The 25175-nt window shown below is 41.5% G+C and overlaps 1 protein-coding gene and 1 non-coding gene across 5 annotated transcripts in view; both read right to left on the reverse strand.

Moving 5' to 3' along the window:
• The window catches only part of Eif2b3 (eukaryotic translation initiation factor 2B subunit gamma), a 65881-nt gene that overhangs the window by 32885 nt on the left and 7821 nt on the right, over nucleotides 1-25175 (reverse strand). For 3 of the 4 annotated variants that reach the window (XM_021633419.2, XM_060379757.1, XM_021633420.2), the window contains exons 3-4: nucleotides 23656-23801; nucleotides 6200-6359 (exon numbers count right to left, since the gene is read on the reverse strand). In XM_021633419.2, coding sequence (XP_021489094.1) covers nucleotides 6200-6359; nucleotides 23656-23801 — 306 coding nt within the window. Of the gene's footprint in view, nucleotides 1-6199; nucleotides 6360-23655; nucleotides 23802-25175 lie in introns of those variants that run through there. The other variant, XM_060379758.1, reaches the window with a different exon arrangement.
• On the reverse strand, nucleotides 24523-24627 carry LOC132653253 (U6 spliceosomal RNA). The gene has a single exon (XR_009591035.1). It is a non-coding gene; the product is annotated as a U6 spliceosomal RNA (small nuclear RNA).

A 25175-nucleotide genomic window follows, 5' to 3' on the forward strand; every position in this document is an offset into this window, starting at 1 on the left:
GTCAAGACAAAGTCCAGTCAAAAAAGCAGATGACTTCTCTGTCTACTGCATATCACAGAAAGTACAGCAAGGAATTATCTTTTTGCAAATAATCTAGATCATAATAAGCTAGATCTGTAAACTGTGAAAGTGGGAATACTATTGTTTAAGGTTATCTATAGTCAACCAAATGTAACTATGTATCTACTATGCAACTGTTTATATATGTGCATCGATGGAAAGATGTATATTTTACTAGGCAGAGAGTTGGATGGTAGACAATTATATGCTGCCAATGTAGTGCTACTTCCTATTATGTATTTCTCTTCCCCAGACACAATATAAATACACCAAAGGTCAATTATTATTCTGTATTTCCTAGAACATCTAGCACATTGTGCTACTTGGCTGGGCAGACAGCTGGGAGCGAAGGTCGGTGCACAAGCTTGAGGACCTGAGTTTGATCCCTAGCATCCTTGTGCAAGTGGTGTGCATGTAACCCCGCTGGGAGGCACAGGCAGGAGGGCCTCTGCTGCTGGTCGGGCAGCTGCTCCAGCTGAACCAGAGAGCTGCAGGCTAACAAATGACTGTCTAAAGAACAAGGCAGGGACTGGCTGGGGATGAGGTCTAACACTGACCTCTGGCCACCAAATCAAGTGCATGAGCACATAGGAACACACATAACACACACATGCACAAACCACAAATATTCACACTAGCATCTACACATTGTTTTTTTTTTTTTTTTTTTAGACAGGGTATCTCTGTGTAGCCCTGACTGTCCTGAAACTTGCTCTATAGACCAGGCTGGCCTCGAGCTCAGAGATGCACCTGTCTCTGTGTTTCTGCCTTCAAGTGCTGGGATTAAAGGCATGGACCACCACCACCTTGTCAATGTGTGTATCCAAAGACATGTATACAAAGAAGTAGCATAGGGTAACAATTAAGAACTGAGCTTCTAAAGCTTGCCCACCAAGGTAGGAATATCAGCATGGTTCTTTATTAAATTATATATAAGCACATTAATTAACCCCTCTATTCTTCAGTTAAACAGGATTAATAGTATTTGATACATAAATTTGTTATGATTAAATAAATTAATATATGTAGAGAATTTATAATAGTATTATTGACCAAACTATTAAGATATTTAAGTTGCCAGGTATAGTGGCACACTCTTTTAATCCCAGCACTTTGGAGGCAAAGGCAGGTGGATCTCTCTGAGTTCCAGCCTGGTCTGGACTAAATTTCAGGATAGCCAGAGCTACATAGTGCTACATAGTGAGACCCTGTCTTGAAAACAAAACAATAGAAATGTAGGTTAAAAAAATGAAACAAATACATACTTCGTGGGTAAGGTGCTTTTTATGAAAGCATGAGGACCTGAGTTTGGACCCATCCTCAGTATCCACATAAGACCTGCAGATGGCAGCATGTGCTTCTAACCCCAGGGCTGGGTGTGGGGCAGAGACAGGCAGATCCCAGCCTAGCTGAAATACCAAGTTCCAGATTCAGTGAGAGATCATGTCTTTAAAAAAAGGGGTGGGAGGTGGAGGAAGACACCTGATGTTAACCTCTGGCGTACATGTATACATGTGTAAGTAAGCTGAAACACACAATATGTCTGCATCCATCCACCTCTCTTTTGAGACAGGTCTCAGTATGTAACCCAGCCTGGACTTGAACTCATGACTCCCCTGCCTTAGCCTATGGAGAGATGGGATTAGGGCTGAGTACTACCATGCCTACAATGCTTCAGGGCTGGCTGTACATCTACAGCAAAGTGTTAGCTCTATGACATTTCACTCTGGTGACTGAAGCCCTCCCTCATCACTCACATGGTAGCTTGTTATCTCATATGTACTGTTTGAATCTGAACGGGGAAAAATTATACAGTTCTTGCCCAAAGCCAAAGTTAGTGAAATCCACAGGAAAAGCAAATAAGGTCAATTTGAAGTTAAATTTTGAAGAGAATCCCAATGGCATACACAGCTCTGAAATATATCAATTCATCCATCATATGACAATTAGAGACTACAGCAAAGTTTGTGAAGGGAAATAGATGGTATTTCTGGAGTGCTTAACATATTCAGGCTCTGAGGCTCACAAAAACCTTCAATCACTTGACTGTCCTGAGTGTGGTCACTTCTAGCCAGGCAATTTTCAGCTCTGTTGCCACATGGCTTCCCTCCTTGGTCCTTCTTCCCTACATTGTTTCTTCGTGGCTACCATAGTAACTGCAAACTCTGAACAAAGGTTATAGGCACTTGGAAAGGCTTCTTTCCATCCTGCTTTATCAAAGTGAATTCGACTTGGGAGCAGAACAGCTAACTTCAGAATGTCTATCCTATGAAGAAAGACTATACAAACAAGGCTAAGAAAGCAAATAAAACTATGAATTTTAAAAAATTATGTCATATTCAAATATTCCTATTTTTTCCTACTTGATTTTTACTTCTCTGGTTGAATTTTTTATCTTCCCTACAGTTGTTCACTCCCTATTCATTCACTCACTCCATCAGTAAACTTGGATTCCTACCTTATAAAAAGAGTTACATCTGGAGTTCAGAATTCTAACTCATTTTATGTAGTCAGCATGACCCTGATGCCAAACCAGACAAAGACAGAATAAATGACAGGCATATTCACTCATTATACAGACACAGCCATGCTATGCAAATTAAAAACAAATCAAAACTATACAAGCACAGGCGGGTATAGAGAGACAGGGTAGGGGGCTGCAGCAAGTCCAAGGCCAGCCCAACCTACACAGCCAGTTCCAGGGCAGCCAGGTCTACACACTGAGACCCCGTTCTAAACAACAACAGAAAACCATATTAAAAAAAACAAGCAAACAAAGACAAAAAACAGACTAGACAGTGGTGGTGGTGGTACACACCTTTAGTACCATCACTCCGAAGGCAGGGGCAGGCAGCCTCTATCTGAGGCTATCCTGGTCTATAGAGCCAGTTCCAGGACAGTCAGGGCTCACAGAGAAACTCTGCCTTTTCGTTTTGTTTTGTTTTTGGAGACAGGGTTTCTCGTGTAGTCTTGGCTGTCCTGGACTCACTTTGTAGACCAGGCTGGCCTCAAACTCACAGCGATCCTCCTGCCTCTGCCTCCCTGAGCACTGAGATTACAGGTGTGTGCTACCATCCCTGCCTAGAAGAAACCCTGCCTTGAAAAATCAATCAATCAATCAATCAATCAATCAATCAATCAAACTAACAAACACAAAAAATCCCAAACCAAGGCCAGCCAGAGCTATACAGAGAAATCCTGTCTTGAAAAAGAACACAAACAAACCAACCAAAAACCAGACTAATAGTCTACAATGCGGGTTTTGAAAGGTCACAAACGTGCAGCTTCTTCTACTATCAGAGATATGGTTAGTTACACTCCCTTAGATCTTTTTACAGTCCTTGAACTGGCTTATTAACTAAGTCCTTGAACTGGCTTATTAACTAGCTTTTCTTTTGCGGTGTGTGTGTGGGGGGATTCAAGACAGGTTTTCTCTGTGTAGCTCTGACTGTCCTAGAACTCTGTCTGTAGAACAGGCTGGCTTCAAACTCATGGAGATGCACCTGCCTCTGCCTCCCGAGTGCTGGGATTAAAGGTGCAGGCTCTCCTCACCCAGATCCTGTGGTGCACACCTGTAATCCCGGCACTCAGGGAGGCTAATTGAAATAAAGTAGAAATAAGGCAAAAGAGTAAGTCTTGGAAGGAAGTGAAACAGAAGCAAAGAAAAGAGGTGAAGCCACTATGGAAACCAAGATCACAGGTATGAAAGCAACCAAGGAAGTCCCCACTCTGTTCCACAACCTAACAGTACCATCTGAACACAGACAGGGCTGGAGAGCTCAGTGGTGAAGAGCACTGGCTGCTCTTGCAGAGGATCCTAGTTCAGTTCCCATCAACCACACAGAGGCTAACAATCACCTGCAATTCCATACCCAGGGGGGCTGAAGCTCTCCTCTGGTTTCTTCGAAGACCAGGCATACACATAGAACAGATAAATATGCAGGCAAAACATAGGTTGATTAACCCACAGCATCAGATTAAGCATTGATGTTCATGAGAAAGAGACCCAGCTAGGTGTGGTGGTGCACACCTTTAATGCCAGCACTAGCGGAGGCAGAGGCAGGTGGGTCTCTCTGAGTTTAAGGCCAGCCTGGTCTACAAGTCCAGGACAGTCAAGGCTACACAGAGAAACCCTGTCTTAAAAAAAAAAAAAAGCAACCAAAAGACCCTTCAGAGTCAGACATGGTGGTATGGTGGTGCATCCTTGCAATCCTTCCACCTGGGAGGCCAAGGCAGGAGAACCTTGAGTTTAAGGCCACATCCCAGACTATATAACAATACCCGACTCAGAATATCCAAATCAACCCAACAACAAAGAGATTCAGAAAAGACAAGAAGCTGAGCGTGGTATCTCAAAAAACAAACAAAAATCCCAAACAAAAGACAAGAGCTCTGAAGGGGAACATTAGTGTAAAAATCCTGGGAAACAAAATGACAAGACAGTATTCTGCAGGCAATAGACACCAATAATCCAAATAAGGGATTTCAAAGAGTGTTTTATTTTTGTTTTTTTGAGACAAGGTCTCTCTTTGTAGCCCTGGCTATCCTGGGACTCTCTATAGAGACCAGCTGGCCTAGACCTTCACAGAAATATGCCTGCTACCTCCTAAGTGCTGAGACTAAAGGCGTGGACCACTATGCCTGGCACAATAACTTTTTAAAACTTGAAAGAAAGAAAAAGGGAAAGAAAGAAGGAAAGAAAGAAAAAGGGAAAGAAAGAAGGAAAGAAAGAAAGAAAGGAAGGAGAGAGACAGAGAGAGAGAGAGAGGACTGCAGTAGTGGCAAACAATTTACAAAAAGGAAGAGTTGGTCCTAAGAGGCTTAGATGGACTCAGGACATTTACCATAGCTGCAGAGATTTTTATTCCTTTTGGAGATACTGTAAATATCCAGTTCATGACTAAAAGGAATAGGTATATCTAAGTGACAAGGGTTTGTTATAGTTCCTGACTTGAGATGTACCAAAAGACTTTGGGACAATTTAATAAATTGGGCCCTGGGTTTGATTCCTAGCACTATTGGCAGTCACAGGCCCAGCCAGGGTACAACAGTGAGACGGCCTCAGTAAAAGAAGATGATTTGAATTAAAGGATTACCTAATATGTTCAAATGTAATTAGAGGACATTCAACACTGGGGCTGCAGTTGGATTAGTAATAAATGCAAACAAAGCAATAAAACAAGCAATAAATATGCAGCAAGCAGTAAAACAAGACAGTATTTAGGGAAAAAACAGGAAAGAAAAATGTGCACGACTCAGCTGTGAAGACTATGTATAATCATAGTAAGGCAATCATTAAATATCTAGTAATAATATGGTTCCAATAACCACATTAGGAAGCTGTGTGGAGTCTGAAAAGCGGGAGCAGAGGGAGTGGTAACATAGAGCTACACCCCTAAAGCTAAGACATGAGGAACAACAGCATGCTACATGGACATACTGGGTTAAATGCCAAAAATATCAGCTAAAAGTGTTAAAAGTAGTTGCCTTAGTGGGAGGAGGACTATTACTTATTCTAACATACTTTGAATAATTAAAAAACTTCTTATGTTATGGATATATAAAACTCTGATAAAGAGGAAAACTAGGCCCCCAGCACCACATTAAAACCAGAGTGGGCTGGAGTGATGGCTCAGCAGTTAAGGACACTAGCTGTTCTTCCAGAGGAGCTGGGTAGATCTCTGTGAGTTTGAGGACAACCTCTTCTATATAGCAAGTTCTTGGCCACTCAAAGGCTATGTAAAGAGAAAGGCAGAACTATATAATTAGATCATGTCCTTAAAAAAAAGTATACTCAATCTAAACACTATGATCTTATATCCAGGGATGAGTATCTACAGGGTTGGTAGTATGTTGCCATGCATGTGTGCTTGCATCCACATGTCCTAGAGTAAATACCTCACAGATGTCAGGTGCCATGTGTACAATTATCTGAGACTTAAACAATGCAAATAGTTTTGAATTCTCCTTTCCATACACAAAAGAACATAACAGAATTTAGTTAATAGCTACAAACCTTTAAGCATCTGAGACTGTCTTGATTTGACCTACAGTACATAGCAGGTTCCCAAATGGCTTTTACACGAAAGAATGAATGACAATAATAATTATAAAATCAACAAACTCTAATCTACCTTACCTGGTTTTTTTTTCCCCTTTTGACCTGGAACTGGTTCTATGCTATCTTGTCCTTTTCTCATTAACATGGCAAGTGATGCATCATAAGCTCTGAACAGGTCCACAACCTCATGTAAAGCAACATCTGTTATCAGATCACAGCTCAGGACCAGCACATCTGTCTGTCAAATGAAGACAGGGGAGTAAACGTCACACACAAGAAAAGGTCACATAAATCATTAAACACAGCACATCACAACTCAGAAACATACAAACCACACAGTATTTTTAAATCTCATTTGAACTGGAAAAAAACAAAAGTAAAATAAATGGGTTGTCCTAACAGAATTGTGCTGGGGCAGGTTCTAAAATCTCTACTGCCCCCTTGTGAACTTGACTGGGCAGTCCTGAGGCACTTCTGGCACTGATCTTTAAGGACAATTTGAAAACTATCACATTATTTCTATGACATTGGAAAAAGTCTTTATAAAACAATCAGGGGCAGGAAAATGATAGCTCAACAGTTAACAACACTCACTATGTGGGTTACAGACAACCCACAGAGCTGCATCAGGGAGGATCTGATACCTCTTCTGACCTCCACGGATACCAGGAATTCACATGGTACACACACACACACACACACTAGCACATGCATGAGCATACACAAACACTCATATACATAAAGTAAAAATACATCTAAATTTAAAAAATAATATAACACAATACCTCATTCTTTGCTAATTTACATTTTAGGTAGTGAACCATTACAATATCATTTGAAGCATATATAAAATACTCACTTAATCTTATAGCAACATGATATATACAGTATTGTTACTATAAATAGCCTCTATTTTTATGGGCAAGAAAAGTGAGGTTGAGGACTGGAGAGATGGCTCAGAGGTTAAGAACCCTCACTGTTCTTCCAAAGTTCCTGAGTTCAATTCCCAGCAACCACATGGTGGCTCAAAACCATCTATAATAAGATCTGGTGTAAATGCAGAATGTTGTATAAATAATAATAAATAAATCTTAAAAAAAATAAAATGGCAAATTAAAAACAAAGTGAGGTCAATTCTTGTAATCAGTGACTACTATACACTGGGCATTCAATAATTAATGAATGGGGTCCTGAGGATATAGCTCGGTGGTATGGCAAGTGCTTAGCATGTGTAAAGTTCTACACACACTCTCTACCACCAAATAAACAACAACAAAATGATGAATGAATAAATCACTGTAGAGTCTCTAGGCCTTCATACCATCTTCCTTGAAACTTCTGTGCCATGAGAACAAAGTGGAGGAGGAAGCAAATATACAGGCTGAAGCCCAAGAGAAGAAAGATGAGGCAGAGGTACAAGAGAATTAGAGCTTGTGCACCCAGAGAGGCTAGAGGGGCAGAAGTGAAGGATAAAGGCTGGGATGCTGGGACCAGTTGCTGGACTGGTTGCTGTCATAAGAAGTCTCAATGGCTCTGAACTTCCCCCCTCTGCTCCTGAGATCACCTGAGAGAGCCTTCCTTACAACAGAAACAGTCCCGCTGGCTCTCTGCCCTGGACTTGGGCATTCTGGATTAGTTTTGTTCTCACTTGTGGCCAGTGAGATTCATGTACAATAAATCATCCTTCTCACTGTCTCAACCAAAGAATGAATAAATGGATAAATCACTGAAGAAAATATTTTCTCATAATGGTGGAGTTTCTCATTACCATCTCAACCCATCTCAGTAATTCAAATAAATCACAATAAAAACTGCTGATGGGGCTTGGGACACAGCTACTTGCTTACCCAGGATGCACAGAGCCATAGGTTCAGTTTCCAACACTGTATAAATATACACGGCCATAAAGCCAGCAGTCAAGAAGCTCAAAAGCAGCAAGGTTATCCTTAGTTACAAGCAAATTGAAGGCCAGCCTGTCTCAAGAAAAGAAACTAGGGCCAAAAGATGGCTCAGAGGGGAAAGGTGCCTTGCTCCCATTCCTGATAACCCGGGTTCCATCCTTGGAACCCACAAAGTAAGAGAGCCAACTCCCCTAAGTTGTCCTCCAGCATGTACTCATTCACACCAGCACGCACACGTCCATACCTCCAAGTAAATAAATGACAATGTAAGACAGTTTTAAAGAAAGTAATAATGGTAGTTGTGAATGTTTACTATTGACCAGTTTTGCACACATCATTTCTGCTTTCAAAGCAGTTCTACCCAGTAAGAACTATCAGCAGCACTTCACACATGAAAAAATAAATTTGTAGTTGTTATGCAACTGTCTATGAGCTAACAAGTAGAAATATTTATGTAACTAAGGAATCTGCTGGGTTTTTCTTTGTTTTTGAGACAGTGTTTCTCTGTGTAGCCTTGACTTCCTGGACTCACTTTTGTAGGCTAGGCTGGCTTCAAACTCACAGTGATCCACCTGCCTCTGCCTCCATGAGTGCTGGGATTAGCGGTGTGTGCTACCTTGCCTGGCCGGAATCTGTACTATTGAACAGTGCTTAAAAACAAACAAACAAACAAAGCAAAAAACTTTGCTTGTTTGAAAATCCACTTAATGGAAATTCTAGTCCACAATGTCTGAAATAAACTTAGGTTTATCTTAGAGTTGGAGGTACAATTCAGTGATAGAATGCTTGCATAGCATGCACAGGACCCTAGATTCAACACCAGTACTTCAAATATTAAGTAAAAGAGACCTGTTCTATAATGCATATTGTGAGTACCACATAAGAGCTAGAGTATCGTATTCTTTTGTTAAAAAGTATTTATTTTTATTTCATGTGCATTGGTGTTTTGCCTTCATGTATGTCTTTGTGAGGGTGTCTGATCCTCTGGAACTGGAATTATAGAAAGTTGTGAGCTGCCATGTGGGTGCTGGGAATTGAACCTAGGTCCTCTGGAAGAACATTCAGTGCTCTTAATCACTGAGGCATCTCTCCAGACCGTAGAGTACATATTCTAAGAATAGCTGAAAAGCAAAAACTAAGACGTAATAAGTGCAAGGTTATCCAGATGGAAAACAGCCGAAAGAACAGAACACACTTGCGGTAAGGAAAAGACAGTGAACACATATACACTTATGTGGTGGGAAGTGTGCAGAACGAGTGAGGTTATGAGGAAAGACAATAGCAACCAGCATGGTGGTGCATGCTTGTAATCCCAGTACTCACAAGGCTGGGGCATGAGGACCAGAGGTCAGCTTGGGCCACAATAACAAAAGGAAGAAGAAAAAGTAACTGTCTTCAAATATTTGACAATGTTTATTTATTTTATGTCAGAGTCCCTAGAGCAGGCTGGCCTTGAACTCCTTTATGTAGCTAAGGATAGCTTTAACCTCTGACCCTCCCATCTCCCTCACTCCGGAGTGCTGTGACTACAGGTGTGTGCACTACACCTAGTTCATTGCCAAGACAGGGCTTCTCTGTGTAGCCTTGGCTGTCCTGGACTCACTTTGTAGACCAGGGTGGCCTCAGACTCACAGAGATTCCTCTGCCCCTGCCTCCCCGAGTCCTGGGAGTACAGGTGTGCACTAACATGCCCAGCTATGGGGCTCACTCTTTTTTTTTTATATATATATATATTTTTTATTATCATTTTATTTATTTATTTTTTCAATGCAGTTTATTCAGGAATGGGGCTCATTCTTAAAAGAAGAGTCAAGTTCTATCTGAGTACATCAACAGGAAGAAAACAGATCAATAGATTATTATGAACAAAAGTATTTTTAAGTGAAGTATGATGGCACATACCTGCAATCCCAACACTTGGAAGGCAGAGGCGGGAGGATTGCTACAAGTTAGAAGTTGGTTATACAGTGAGACCAAATACATAAACCAAATATAGGTGTCAAAGCACATGCCTATAATTCAAGAACTCAGGAGGCTGAGGCAGGTGAATTAGGAATTCAAGGTCACCCTGTGTTATATACAAAACTATCAAGAACAACTTTATAAGGCAATAAGCTTCCTCCCCCTTTTAAGGTCTCTCTACACAGCTCTGGTTGTTCTAGAACTCACTATGTAGACCAGGCTGCCCCAGAAGTCAAAAAGATCTATCTGACTCTGCCTTTCCAATGCTGGGACCAAAGGCGTGTGCCACCACATGTGACTTTACTCTTCTGGCTGTTGTTGTGTTTCCTTATTAGAGGTGCTCAAGCAAAATCTGGATTATCCTCTGCAATGATTTACTCGTCTGATATTATTAATCCTTTCCTCTGTGCTTTGCCAGACCCTATTATGGAGCCTGGAGAAAAGTGGGACTCAAGTTTAAATGTGACTGGTCAACCAAGGTTACTTAATATACCTTAAACAAATTTTTGGCTATGCAGTCACTGTTACAGAAAGCAAAAGTCTAATGCCAAATGACTAGAAAACAAATTCTTTAAGCTTCAATTTAAATAAACTAGCTATAAGACCAAAAGGAAGTTTCCTATAACCATTGTCTTTTTGTAAAAAACAAATTGAAATAAAAAACACATAAGCCTATAATTTACTCTTCAGGAACACCAAACATTAAGAAATCAGACAACAGCTATTCAAGCCAAGGAAGAAAATCTGCAGGATCCTCCTTTTTGGCATGTGACTTCAGTACAGCAGCACAGAAGCTGCTCCACTTCATCATAAAGACAGCTGGCAGAGGGGACATCTCTTTTTTTCCTTAAGATGATTGTTTTTATAAGTTGACTGTTTTATGATTAATTGAATTAAGCATACCTCAAAGAAAAGAAAATTACTCTGATGGAGATGCCCTTGAAGTGGTGACAAAGTTGTCTTGGGAAATAAATGCTGACCTCATTCAATATCTGCAAAAGTGTTTAAATCTGTCATCACTGTGAACGACAAACAAGCAAGTCTTGTAAAACTGTGAGAAGGCCTGTAGGCTCATTTCTCTTTGCCTTCAGATGACTTCTTTTCCCTACTGAATTGTTGTGTAACAGGTCACCACTGTCCTCAATGTTGTCTGTGAATCATGTGTCCTTTATCCCTGCCCCTCAAACAGACCAGATTCACTAGGCCCCTCCCTGCCACTGTAAACAATAAAAGCTGAGAGTCCCTCAAAGACAAGGGAAGCTGAGCTACAAGGAAGACTCTAAGAGAATGAAAGCTGCAGACATGACAGACCAGACCTGCTGGCTGCCTGGAAGAGTTTAGACCAGTCCCTTGGAAAGGCCACACTCCAACCTGTTGAGCCGCCTCCAGCTTTGCAGTGTGTTCCAAGTTTTCAGCTTGTCACCCATGCTGGGATGAGCCTTGGTGACACAGCTCTCTTTGAATCTTTGAATCATTCTGTTCATGTAAGCAACTCTCCACTCATATTCTTATTAGTAAAATCAGGAGTTGATAAAAAATAAAACTCAGTGGCTCACCAAGCTGGACTTTGGCGGTATCCACAGTTTGGTCTGTTGTGGGCTCCCTATCTGAGATGTAGAGTGTGTGCTGTGTCTCTCCAGGAAATGTTTTGTCACACCACATGAATACAAATTCTGAAGAATCACAAGGAATTAACTCCCGCCCTTCAGGGTCTGGTTGCCATCTGCTCTCGTCTGGAAAAGAAAGGCCTCAGTCTGAAAAGCAGGGCCCAGGACAGACTGAGTGCTGTTTTACCGGGCCCCTCATAGCTGCCCCAGAGAATGTACTGATTAAGATTCAAAGCAAACCAAACATTCTCCTCCTAGAAGGAGAGATTTGCTGTCTTATCAAAAAGCTGGACATCCTAGAAGAAAAAGTCTAAAGAGAAACAAACTGGAAAATCTATGAGTAAGAGAAGTACTACTGATTAGGAATGACCATAAAAGTCCTGAATAAATATGGGTTGTCTGGACTGTGAAGAAACAGTGATTCGGAATGCAATATTGGAACGCATCAGCCTTCAACTGTCGTGTGTTTCAAGGGAGTGATCCTTGTTTAACACTAACAGCCTCTTATGCAGAAACTAACCCGAGTCTCCAAACACATACCTACTCACTGTTCCCACAGTCTTCATTGTAAGCCTGCATCTAAAGAAACCAGGGTGATGGTAAAAAGCACAGCTTGGAAGGATAATAAATGTGTGCTTTGTTGACAGTATACAAACACATGCAGTCTCCAAGTGAAAGTAACACTTTAGTATTCAGGAAGAAATTCAGGACACCCAGGAATTCAAACTACAAACTCCTGCCAGTTAGTGTTGACTAAAGCAAACAAATTAAGCTCAGAAAACTCAATTACACTGCCAGAGCAAAGCCAGAAATATCTCATTACAAGAACATTTTCAATCAAGCCAAAACCACTGAGTAAAACTGGGGGAAATGACCCAAAAGTTAAGTAGGAAACCGGATGCTTGTCTGTGTGGAGGTGAGGAGAGCCACGGGAACAGCTTTGTTCCCTGGCAGCTGTTCCACGGCAGGCTGTGAGAAATAATACAATCTGGCAAATGATCTACATCAAGAAGAAAGAAAAACACAGCCCCCTGGAAAAAACTGTCAGGGCTTAATAAAATACCATGCTTTTACCAACCCATCACTTCCACAAACAATGGCTACGATCCAAATCACCACTCCCTACTCCATCCCTGCCCATCTGGAACCAATGCATTGCTACTTGGTGTGACTAGAAACAGTCACAATTTACATTTTGCTATGTGGTCCAACTCAATCCAGTCTCCAAAATACTTGTAGGCTTTTAAAAGCTCCACAGTTAACTATAATGGAGACCTCACTGGTTTAGTTTTGGTTAAAAATGCTTAGGAAAAAATTTCTCAGTCTGTCAGTAGCAAAAGGGCCAGCTTCCAGTCTATTTTCACTGAGACTGGGGTGTAGGTGCAGGAGGCATGAATGACTGCCAGTGTCATTTGGTGGTATAAGTCTTCAGTCCCAGAACCCTCTGTCTCCTGACAGAGGCAGGTGGCTCTCTGTGATTTTGAGACCACCAAGGGCTAGATGATGAGACCCTATCTCAAAAAAAAAAAAAAAAAAAAAAGGTGATAATCCTTAAGCTCAGAGCTAACTATTCTTCACAAGTCCTTAGCTCAGTCACACTATGACTACTCTGTAGGCATGAAGTCAACAACCTGCTGGCACCCAGGACTGAAGCACTCCTCTCCCACCCAGACTCCATGTCCAGCAACACTGGTTTCCCTTCTTATTTCTAGTGCATGGCCTTAGCCAGGCTCCAGAACACTGTCCTATCTGTAGACATTTTTAAAATAAAAATCACTCTAATGAATGTACATATGAAAACATCATACGGCTGCATTAACAAACACTTGACAGCCTCGGACTCTACATATACATCTCAGTTATCTTCTGTAAATAGCCATTCTAGTCTTTTGAATTAGCCTTCTAATTCTCCCACATTTATTTGTTTAAAATTATTTTACATGTATGATGGTTTGCTTGCATGTCTATGTGGATGTGCATCACATGTGCCCCGTGCCCATGGAGGGCAGAAGAGGACATCAGATTCCCTAAAACTAGAGGTATAGATGGTTGTGAGTTGTGGGTGCTGGGAATCAGACTCAGGACCTCTGGAAGAATAGTATGTGTTCTTGACCACTGAGCTGTCTCTCTAGCCCCAATTTTCCCACATTTAATTCTTTGCTCAAAGATACCATAAGACAGTGATTTCTATACATAAACAGTTGAATTTGTCATCATTTACTAAATTTCTTTTTAAGTTTATGAAAATCTGCACAGCAATGACACGTATGTTCATATTTACTTCCATGTAAACAACTAAATCCTGCCTGAATATCTGACGTTATAGGACTCAGAACACCCTCGACATTATTCAGAGCTGACTGATTTTTTTTAACTATATTTATTCATTTACTTTATGGTGGAGTGGAGCATATGCCATGTTGTGCACATGGGGGTCAGAGGACAACCTGTGGGAGTCGTTCTTCTCCTTCCACCATGTGGGTCCCAGGGATCAAACTCAAGGTGCAGGCTTGTCAATGGGTACCTTCTTTCAGACCCCTGACATAGGACAATATCCACTAAGACATCTATGCTTCTCCAGGAGCATAAACTAAAACGCTGCAGCTCATAAAGCAGAATGGGCTTGCCTGGGGCAACAGCACACACAGCGGGAAGTGAGCGTGACGTGTTCAGAACAAGGCCACAATCAAACCGTGAGCACAACCACAAACTCTTTGGATTTGTTACCCAGTTGCTTTGAAATAAAAATTTGATCATTATTCATTTAAAAATCTTTTTATTTTGGGTTTTTTGCGACAGGGTTTTCTCTGTGTCACCCTGTCTGTAGACCAGGCTGGCCTTGAACTCACAGAGATCATAAGCAAACCCAAGGTTCCATTAGCTCTATTTTTTTGTTTCTCTAGTGTTCAGCCTAGTGTAGGAGACAAGTAAACATTAGCTCTTCTGTTACCTCCTTCTCCTTGTTTAATTTCAAAGTTTAAACTATCCAATTTGGGGGGTTGGAGAGATGGCTCAGAGGTTAAGAACACTGGCTGTTCTTCCAAAGGTCCTGAGTTCAATTCCCAGCAACCACATGGTGGCTCATAGCCACCTATAGTTGAGATCTGGTGCCCTCTTCTGGTGAGCAGGCACAAATGCAGGCAGAATACGATATAAATTATAAATAAATAAATCTTAAACTATCCAATTTGAGATGTTTTGAGACAGCATACATTCCAACAAAGGTGAGAGTTCCTTTGCAGGAACAGGACAGTGGCTATAGAGGTCACAGGGCAGTGCTCTAAAGCAAGACAGAATCTGCTGTCTTTGGACAGGTAAGGGGAGGTTTGAAAGGAAAGAAACAATACATAGCTATCATGCAGGACAGAGATGGAGATTGACATGCTAGACAAAAAACTAAGGGAAGGCTCAACTGGCATAGTCCTAAAATTTATACTTTACTGGGCATAGCGGTGCATGACTTTAATCCTAGCACTTGAGAAAAGGAGGCAGGTGGATCTCTGTGAGTCTGAGCCCACCGTGGTGTATAGAGCAAGACCATGTATCAAAAAACAAAACAAACAAACCCCCCAAACAATAACAATTAGCTAGGAAACCACAGAATAATATATTTAAGCCCTAAAAGTAAATACAGACCAAAACACCTGCATGTACTTGTGCCCACATACATGCAAACATACATTTATACATGTACATATACAGAGACATAGGCAGGCACACATATACCAAAAGGCCGCTGCCTATTACTAAAGAGAATAGCCCGTCAGGGTTTTAATGACTGCAGACAGTAGTACACAGGCGCTAAACACTGATGCAATCAGTTTCCTAAGATAAGTACTGCTGGGCAAGAAGGGGCAGACAGGGTAACTTCAGCGCTCCATGCACACCTAGCTCAACAAGACTCAAAAGAAAATCAACAAAAACACAAAGCTAAACTGGATCAGAGAGCAGACGAACCTGCAGATATGTTACCCAGAACATTTCATCTAGCAGCTGCAGAATACACATTCTTCCTTGCAGCCTATGGAATGCTCCCCCCCAAAGATTACTTTTACATTTTTAGGCCACAAAGCAAATGTTAACAATTACAAAAACTAGAAATAATTTATTGCAACTAATTTGGATCATAAAACTAGAGTCAATAGCTAGAGAAACCACAGCTTCTAAGTTTATGGAAACTTAGTTCTAAGTTTACAGCTATCAGTACTTAAACAGAAACAGGGTCAGCAAGATGGCTTAGAAGATACAGGTGCTACCACCAAGCCTGATAAGTGAAGATTCTTGGGAGCTACATGCTGGGAAAACCAACTCCTTCTGACTTCCACACATATGTTGTGACAGATATATACACATATAGCCTATAAATAAATAGCTTTATAATAAAAAAACAACAACACACTAAAACCCAGAAAGAACTCAAATAAATGATCTAATTATGAACCCCAAGGTCTTAGAAAACCAAGAACAAGCTAAACCCAAAATTAGTAAATAAAAACGAAATAGTAAAGATCAGAGCAGAAAATTTTAAAAACAGACACTATATTAAAAGCACTTGCTGAGGGCTGGAGAGATGGCTCAGAGGTTAAGAGCACTAGCTACTCTTCCACAGGTCCTGAGTTCAATTCCCAGCAATCACATGGTGGATCTCAACCATCTATATTGAGATCTGGCCTCTTCTAGCGTGCAGGCACACATGTATGCAGAATACTGTATACATAATAAACAAATAAATAAATCTTAAAAAAAAAAAAAAGAAAAAAAGAAAAGAAAGAAAGCAAGCACTTGCTGTCTTTCCAGAGCACATGAATTTGGTTCCTAGCACTCATGTCAGTTGGTTCATTAACAGTCTGTAACTCTGGCTCCAGGAGATCTGATGCTCTCTTCTGGCCTCAAAGGTACCTGTATATATGTGGCATTCACACAGACACACATACTTATACATATAAATAAAAAATAATTGATTAATTAAAAATACATGGTGGGAGGGAAGAGAGTGGTGGTGGCATATATCTTTAATCACAACACTCAGGAGGCGGAGGCAGGTGGATTTCTGTGAGTTCCAGGCCAGCCAGGAATACACAGGGAGACTCAGTCTCCAAAAAATAAATAAATAAATCCACACACGGGACACATGGTAAGGCTCAAACAAATCATTTGGCACAAAGACCCACAGCCAGTTAATCATGACTAAAACAAAGAATTGTTCAAGTTAGATCATTAAAGAGTCTCTTAACAACTTGGCGACAGCCTAAGTAATCATGTATTCTTAGCAATCACGTCCGTACAGATTCCAGTTTGGAGCCAAATGGCTATACTTTACCTGCTACCACTAGTTCAACTTGTTCTTTCAAGGCAGCTATGCTATTTGTTTTGTTTATGTATGTGAACATGGTGGCAAGGCAGAGGCAGGCAGATCTCTGTGAGTTCAGGGCCAGCTTGGTCTATGGAGTGAGGTCCAGGACAGCTATGGCTACACAGAGAAACCCTGTCTCAAAACAAAGCAAATTGGGGCTGGAGAGATGGCTCAGTGGATCAGAGCTTGCCTGCTCCTCCAGAGGTCCTGAGTTCAACTGTCAGCAACTACATGGTGGCTTACAACCAACCAAAAAAAAAAAAGCCAGGTGCAATGGCACACACCTGTTATCCCAATAGAGGAGGTGGGTATCTGTGAGTTTGAGGCCAGCCTGGTCTACAAAGTGAGTCCAAGACAGCTGAAGCTACATAGAGAAACCCTGTCTTGAAAAACCAAAACAAACAACAAAACCCAAATTATATAGATGTTCTCACACACACACGTTTTTCAAGACTGAGTTTCTCTACCTGACATTTGTTCATTTAACATGTTTTTATACCAGAGACAGCTCTTGTCCAAAGTCTGATACAGAGAAGTGGGACATGGCGGAGCACACCTTTATTCTCAGCATTTGGAAGGCAGAGGCAGGTGGAGCTCTGAGTTCAAGCTTACCCCGGTCTATATAGTGAGATCTAGGATACCAGGGCTACCTAGAGAGAGCCTCTGTCTCAAAAACAAAATGATAATGTGTTACTCTTTTCATTCTGTGTGTGTGGCATATGCACACGTAGCTGTGACTACAGGTGGGGGCCACCAGCCAAAGCCGGGTATCTCCTTCAGTCATTCTCCACGTCATTTTCGGACACGTAGTCTCTCACTGAACCTGGTGTTCACTGATTTAGATAGCTTAGTTAGACAATGAGTTCCGGGATCCACCTGTCCCTGCCCCTCCAGTGCTGGGTTGCAGTTGTTCTGCTGGGCCTGGCTACTTCCATGGGTGCTAGGATCCAGACCTGGGTTCTGATCTTGCCCACTTGCCCAGCAGGCACATAGCTAGATGAGCTACCTCCCTAGCCCCCATGATACAATTTTCACATTGTGTACAGAAAAAAAAAAAAAAAAAAAAAAAAGGCACCAAATTCAGTTGTAAGAATTGGACGAGACAAGCATAATGAGTCTGAATAGGTAAAGGCCACTTCAGAGAACTGTTACCCTGGGCACAGCGACAGAATGCTTACTAACTTTACCCAAACAGTACTGGACCTCTACTAGTCACACTGTAATTTCATCTCGTGATTCAGAGTAGAACAGGGCATCTTAACAAGAGCTTCCAGATGTAAGTCAAATAGAATGCTTGTTACGTACCACTGAAGTTTGAGATGATAGTCTATGCTCTCTATCAAAATTCCTAGCTTATATCATTCTCCACTCCACTCCAGCCCTTTGCTCCACGTAAAGGCTCCCCATAGGGAAGGAAAACACTCAAAGGAATCCAGCTAAGAACAAAGCTTTAAAGTTTTCTGGGTTATCAAGCAAAATACAGGGCTGTCATAAGCCCACTCCACAGACCACACTTCCATCCAGTAGCAATGGGAGAGATGATGGGATGGAAACATTTCAAGCTTTTAAATCTGAGATTACTACAAGCAAGGGAAAAGCTCTATTGAGGATCCTCAAAGTGAGGAGGAGAAAAAGAAAAACAACAATAATAAAAAGGCTTTGAAACCCTGCAGTCTGTTTGTCACAACACCTGGAATTTTCTCGACGCTAAGAGCAGTATCAAAGAAGCGATTATTGGAGATATATATTCTGCAGCCCACCAAAGCAGTCATAGGAAGGAAAGTTACCACTTTAAAAGTCTTTAGGCAAGTCAGGACCATGTTCTCAGATCTTTCCTTGACCAAATTATACTTGCTTTTTCCAAACAGATAGAAATCTAACAAAACAAAACCTTGGGCAAAATGAACGGATCCAGGAAAGATTGACAGAGATTTGTAATTTGATAAGGACATCAAACACTCAACTGAAAATAACTTATGTTTAGCTTTTTGCACATCTAAAAATAGAATGTTTATTCAATTTTTCTAATAAGCTGTCTCCAGGGGATTTCATCATAATCTGTTCTTTGTTGTAGCATGTTTGCTGTTTCATAAAACAGACAATAGTCCTCCTTCTACATCAAAGGGTCTAAATAGCTAGATCTCTAACAACTAGTGTGTTGGCATCATTATCCTTGCTTTCTGAGCTGTGAAACTGAGGTAGAGGATAAATGAGGTTTGCCTTTGGCTACAGAAAAATTCCTGTGTAGATTAGAGAATTGCCGACTCTGCCACTTTTAAATTAAGGGAAGCAGTGAGACCTGCAATATAAAGTAAACAGCTATTCTAGTATGATCTGGCCTATGCCAGTCTCTTAAGTATACCTCACTAGAATGCTCTCAGAACAGTTATCCAAAGAATAAGCAAATTTGGTTTCTAAAGGACAAGAACAACACCAATGACCAATGACTTCAGAATGGCCAAAGGCTCAAATGCAGCTCTGGCTCACTGTCCAAGGAGTCACTTGGTTTTTATGTGCTGAGCACAAACTATACCCCTTAGACACAGGGCAGCCTTCCTATAACACTCAGGTGTATGGTGGCTCACAACTGTAATCCTTGGGAGGTGGACACAGAAGGATCGGGAATTAAAGATCACCCTCAGCTACACAGTATGTTGGAATGAAAGTTCGGACGTCCCTTCATCGAAGAGAAAGATATCAAGAAATGAGCTTGCAGGGTAATGATTCTACATGAGCATTACTAGGAGGACGCAGTTTCTTAAAAAGGAAATTTACACTCTGGGAAGCAGAAGCAATGGGTACAGTGTATATGAAACTCAGAAACAGTGCCAGACACAGTACTGCACTCAGAAGGCTAAGGTTAAGTTGAGAGTCGGAGGCTAGCCTGGGCTAATAGCAAGATTCTGTCTCAAGAAGCCAAAATTCAAAACCAAAAGCAAAGTTGGGCAGTGGTGGCACATGCCTTTAATTCCAGAGAGGCAGTGGCAGGTAGAACTCTGTGAGTTCGAGGCTAGCCTAGTCTACAGAGCTAGTTCTAGGACAGCAAAGGCTAAAAAGAAACCCTGTCTGGAAAAGCCAAGCAAACAACCAAACAATAACAAAAGCAAACAAACAAACAAAAAACATCCAAACCAAAACAAGACACCAAGAACAAAAAAAAAAGGCCTCTCAAAGACAGGGTCTAGTTTTGGATCAGTACCCAGACAGGTATGTGCTCTGGAATATATTACTTAGCTCTCTCAACAAAAAAGGGTCAAGTTTCTTGATAGTATAGCAGACTCATGTTATCCACCTTTCAAGGTAGCTATGTGGATTAGAAATCTAGGTATGACACTAGGCATGAACATCCTCTCTTGAGATCTTCAGAACGAATGTTCCGGTTAACCCTATGGAAAATAAACTCTATATTCATGTGACTATAACTGGCTAATAAACTAATCCTACTTCAGGGCAGTCGCTAAGAACAGGTATTAAATTTCTAAAGTAATAAATTACTTTCTCAGCTCTACTGTGTACGCTATGAGGTTTAAGTATGCTCAGACTGCTTAGGCGGCTCCAGGCAAAGGTGTGTGAACAGTCAGCTGTTACTGCACACAGAGCAGGCCTCTGAGGTCTCCAGCCCTCGTCCCCTCCCAGTTGGTGTGTGTGAACAAAGAGCTATTATTAAGTGCAGGCCGCTGTTGTTTTCAATCCCCACCCCTTCCATTTTTCACCTGCAGCCCTTTCTCCCAGAAATAGTTTTGTTGTTGTTATTTTTAAATTAAACCTTGCCAGGTATGGTAATGTGTGCCTGAAATCCCAGCAACTGGGAGTGAGAGATAAGAAAATCAATTTGAAGCCAGCTTGGTCTCCACATTGGCCCTGTCTTAAAGGAGAGAAAAAGAAAAAGAAAAGAAATCAAACCTTAATTAGGCTATCATCTTGAGGGGATATGCATTGTTATTTAAATGATACGTATTCTCTTCATAAACTTCTAACAAATATAAACACATGCAAAAGTTTCAGGTGTTTAAGGTTCTCCTGAAGGAGGTTAAGTAACCCCTGGCATTTAAGCTTTGCAATAACTCCTCAGCTATAAAAACGCAGATTGTGCTCACTCCACCATTAAAAACTTTCTCCAAGACTCCTCCAGTCAGCAAAGCAAGCCGGCCCTGGCAGCACTTCCTGATCTCCTCTGGAGGGCGCCTGGTACACGCCTAACTTCTTAGGGATTCTAACCTACTCCACTACTGTACTCTCAAATAAAATCAGTTTTTACGCAGTCATGTGCCACCTGGCTGTACAGAGAATACGAAATATTTTTGATACTTTGGTTACTCGATGTATAAACTGAGCCTCTGGCACCTAATGCATTCTCTCTCTTCCTCCCTACACTCCAAGCAAAACACTTGAGCTTCCAAGACACACCGTTTCCATCTGTGAAACGGAGGTGAAGGTACATATGTGTGACTGAGGAGTTAAAGGAAACTGCACTTAAAGCACGGAGAATGGAGAAATATGGTGTTGGAAAACTGGTGGACTAGATCATCTAAAAATTCCAGAAAATGAGCTAAAACCTTTGCTACCATTTGTTTGTTTGTTTGAGGCAGGGTTTCTCTGGGTAGTCCTGGCTGTCTGGAACTCACTTTGTAGACTAACTCACAGAGAGCTGCCTGCTTCTCTGCCTGAGTGCTGGGACTACCAGTGTCTGCCAGGGACTGCCCTGCAACCTTGGCTGTCTAAACTGGGTTTTTTTTAAGGACTACAACGGGTCACAGATGTGATTAGAAGCTGTTATGAGGCAGTTTGAAGTAACAAGGCCCAGTATAAATGAGGCCTCAGAGAAAGGGTAGACTCTGGGGAGGGAAAGGGTATCAAGGAAACCTTTCTTGTTCTGTTGGTGCTTAGTATTAAAAAAAAAGTATATATAGGGGCTGGAGAGATGACTCAAAGGTTAAGAGCATTGTCTGTTCTTCTAGAGGTCCTGAGTTCAATTCCTAGCAATTGTATGTATACATGTTTACACACACACACACACACACACACACACAGACACGTATATATTTATTTAAAACCAACTCAAGAGTAAGGGTGAAATACCATTTTCAAGCATGGAAATTCTCAAAACATTTATCTTTCATGTTTTCTTTAAAAAGCCTATATAAGGGCTGGGCTCCTTGGAAATAAGGGAGTAAACCATGAATGGTGGAAGAAATCTAGGCACAAGGGCAGGCAATACAGCAAGGAGGAAATTCTCATAAAGACGGCAAAGGAAAGCTAAGGCAGTTCTGCGCAGCCACAGGTTACAGCTAGGAGGAAATGGATGCTTTCCAAGAGGATTATCACATAGGAAAAAAACAAAATGGGGACAGAGTAACCTACGTTTAACATGTTTCAGTTGGTGCTCCTTTTGGAAAGACGGTGGGCAAATCTACGATAAACACGGAAATCTAAGCGACCCTGAAAATAAGGAATCTGGGGAATAGTGGTGCAGGCTCCTGCCCTCAGAAGGCTGAGGCAGCGGGATGGCAACTTTGGAGAAAGCCTGGACGTAAAAAGGCCATCTCAAAAATGAGTAATGCAGCACTGGGGAGACTCACAGTAAACATTGTAGCCTCAAAGCCTGACCTGGGCTTGTTCCCTGGAACCTACATAAAGACAGATGCAGTGGCATGTGCCCGTAATCCCAGCACTTGAGAGGTAGATACACATACATACATACATACATACAGACAGACAGACAGACAGACACACACACACCATGAATTAATTTTTTAAAGTAGTTGTGTTTAGATTTTTTTCCTTTCCTTCCTTTATCTATCTACTTATCTATTTATTTATTTTGAGACAGGGTTTCTCTGTGTAGCAGCCTTAGAAGTCCTAGAATTCTCTGTAGACCAAGGCTGGCCTTGAACTCAGAGATCCATCTCTGCCACTACAATGCCTCTGCATTAAAGGCATGGGCTACCACCACCTGGCCAAAGATTTAATTTTAAGCCAGGTGCTATCTTTAATCCCAGCATTTGGGAGGCTAAGACAGAGGAATCACCACAAACTCAAGGCAAGTGTGGACCACAGAGAATTCCAGTCCAGGCTGTGCGACAAAATGAGTCTGCGACAAAATGAGTCTACGACTGGTAGATGGTTGTGAGCCACCATGTGGGTGCTGGGAATTGACGTTAGGACCTTTGGAAGAGCAGCCAGTGCTCTTAACCTCTCAGCCATCTCTCCGGCCCAAATTTCTAAATCTTTACTAGTAATCAAACAAAGAACAGGTAAAGAGCAAACAGGCAACAATGAATGTGATATGAAAATATATTAAACTAGGTTTGTCGGTACACGCTTGTAATACCAGATTGGGAGGTACAGGCAGGTGTTCAAGGTCATCCTCAGCTACATACAGCTCAAGGCAAGCCTGAGATACATGAGACTGTCTCAACACAAGCACAATATAGGATATATATCTTAAAAACTAAGGCCAAGTATGGTGGTGCCTTCCTTTAATCCCAGTATCCAGAAGGCAGAAGCAGGCTGATCTCTGTGAGTTCAAGGCCAGCCTAGTCTACACTGCAAATTCTAAGCCAGCCACAATACACAGTGAGACCCTACCTAAAAACAAACAGAAGTTTTTTTTTGGTTTTTTTTTTTTTTTTTTGGTAAAATATTAACACCACACCGTCTAACAAGGTATCATTTATTTTCAATAAAAATAAGTCAAGAAATAGTGTTTACCTTAAGTTTTGGATATATGTGGCGTAGAGAATCTGCAGTTCCCATGTCAGCCTCATCAGGAATGCACACAATATCTGCTTTCATTTTCATCTTGAATTCTGCACACAGAGCCTTTTGGACATCTTTGGTTGTAACCACAATGACTTCTATAGGATGAAAGAGATAACAGACAAATGCAGAAATTCATTCATCTTTCAGCAGATACCCTCTGTTGTAGTAGCACATGCCTGCAATTAGGCAAACCAGAGGTGGAGACAGGAGGATAAGGAACAAGGCCACCGTAGTCTACACACCAAGTTCAAAGCCAGCCTAGACTAAGTGAGAACCTGTCTCACAAATTTAAAATCAGAAGTAACAACTGCTAACATTACTGAGCTTTTTCATTGTATTTTATTTTATTTTTAAACGAAAAACCTGGCAGTGCCAACAGTAAATTTCATTTTCAGAGGTAAGGAGTTCAGATCCTCTGGGCATTCTGTTACGAAGTGGCACTTGTCCAGAACTGACACCACCCCATAGCTGGCCAACTTTAAATGCACCAGTGAAAAAAGCTGTTTTCCCTTCAGGGGAAGAAAGAAAATGACTCCTAAAACCCAGCCAGTTGGGTTGAGAGCTATCTGTCCCATCTCTTTAGGCTCATTTTTTCCTCTTCCTTCCTTTTCTGCACAAAAAAAAGAGACCAAAATCTAACCTGAGTTATAGGAAAACTAGACAGGATGGCTACAGAGGGAGTGCCCTGGAACAGCTGGAACGCTCCTTAACCTACACATCCAATGTCTGTGCTTCACAGAAAAACAGTAACAACAAATACTCAAAACAGAATTATAAAACCCATTCATCCAGGGGTGCTGCAAGACAGGAAGGAGGAAAAACTTTGAACACCACAGCTCCGCATGTCAACCTTGTGCGGGGGCCACACTAATCTTCTCTGTATCATTCCCATTTTAGTATATGTGCTGCCGAAGAGAGCACTATTTTAATGTATTTAGTATATGTGCTGCCGAAGAGAGCACTATTTTAATGTACTTTTTTTTACTAATTTTTGAGAATTTCATGCATGCACACATTTTGATCATATTTCCCCCCAAATCCATTCCCCAGCCTTTATCATCACACACAGAAAGCGTGTACGTATGCGCTTATGCTTGCGTGTGGAGATTAGGCTCCTCTGTGCATTCTTCCCACCCACCTTTGCTGGGGTTCCAGACCCTGAACTAGGGTTGCCAGGCGGCTTTTGCCGACTAAGCTATCTCACTGGCCCTCACCTTCCAGATGCATGTTTTCAATCAATCCTTACAACAATCACCCTCTGTAAGTAAAAACCACAGGGACGGAGAAATGGCTCTGCCATTAAGGCATTTGCTGCTCTTACAGGAACTGGGTTTGTTTCCCAGCACCCAGATAAGGGCCAACGCCACCTATAATTACAGTTTCAGACCATCAACGCTCTCTTCCGGCTTCTGCAGGTAATTGTACATGTGGTGCATGTACATACATGCAAGCAAATGCCAATACACATA

Source organism: Meriones unguiculatus, chromosome 3 (assembly GCF_030254825.1).
Source record: "Meriones unguiculatus strain TT.TT164.6M chromosome 3, Bangor_MerUng_6.1, whole genome shotgun sequence".
NCBI classification, from domain to species: Eukaryota; Metazoa; Chordata; class Mammalia; order Rodentia; family Muridae; genus Meriones; species Meriones unguiculatus.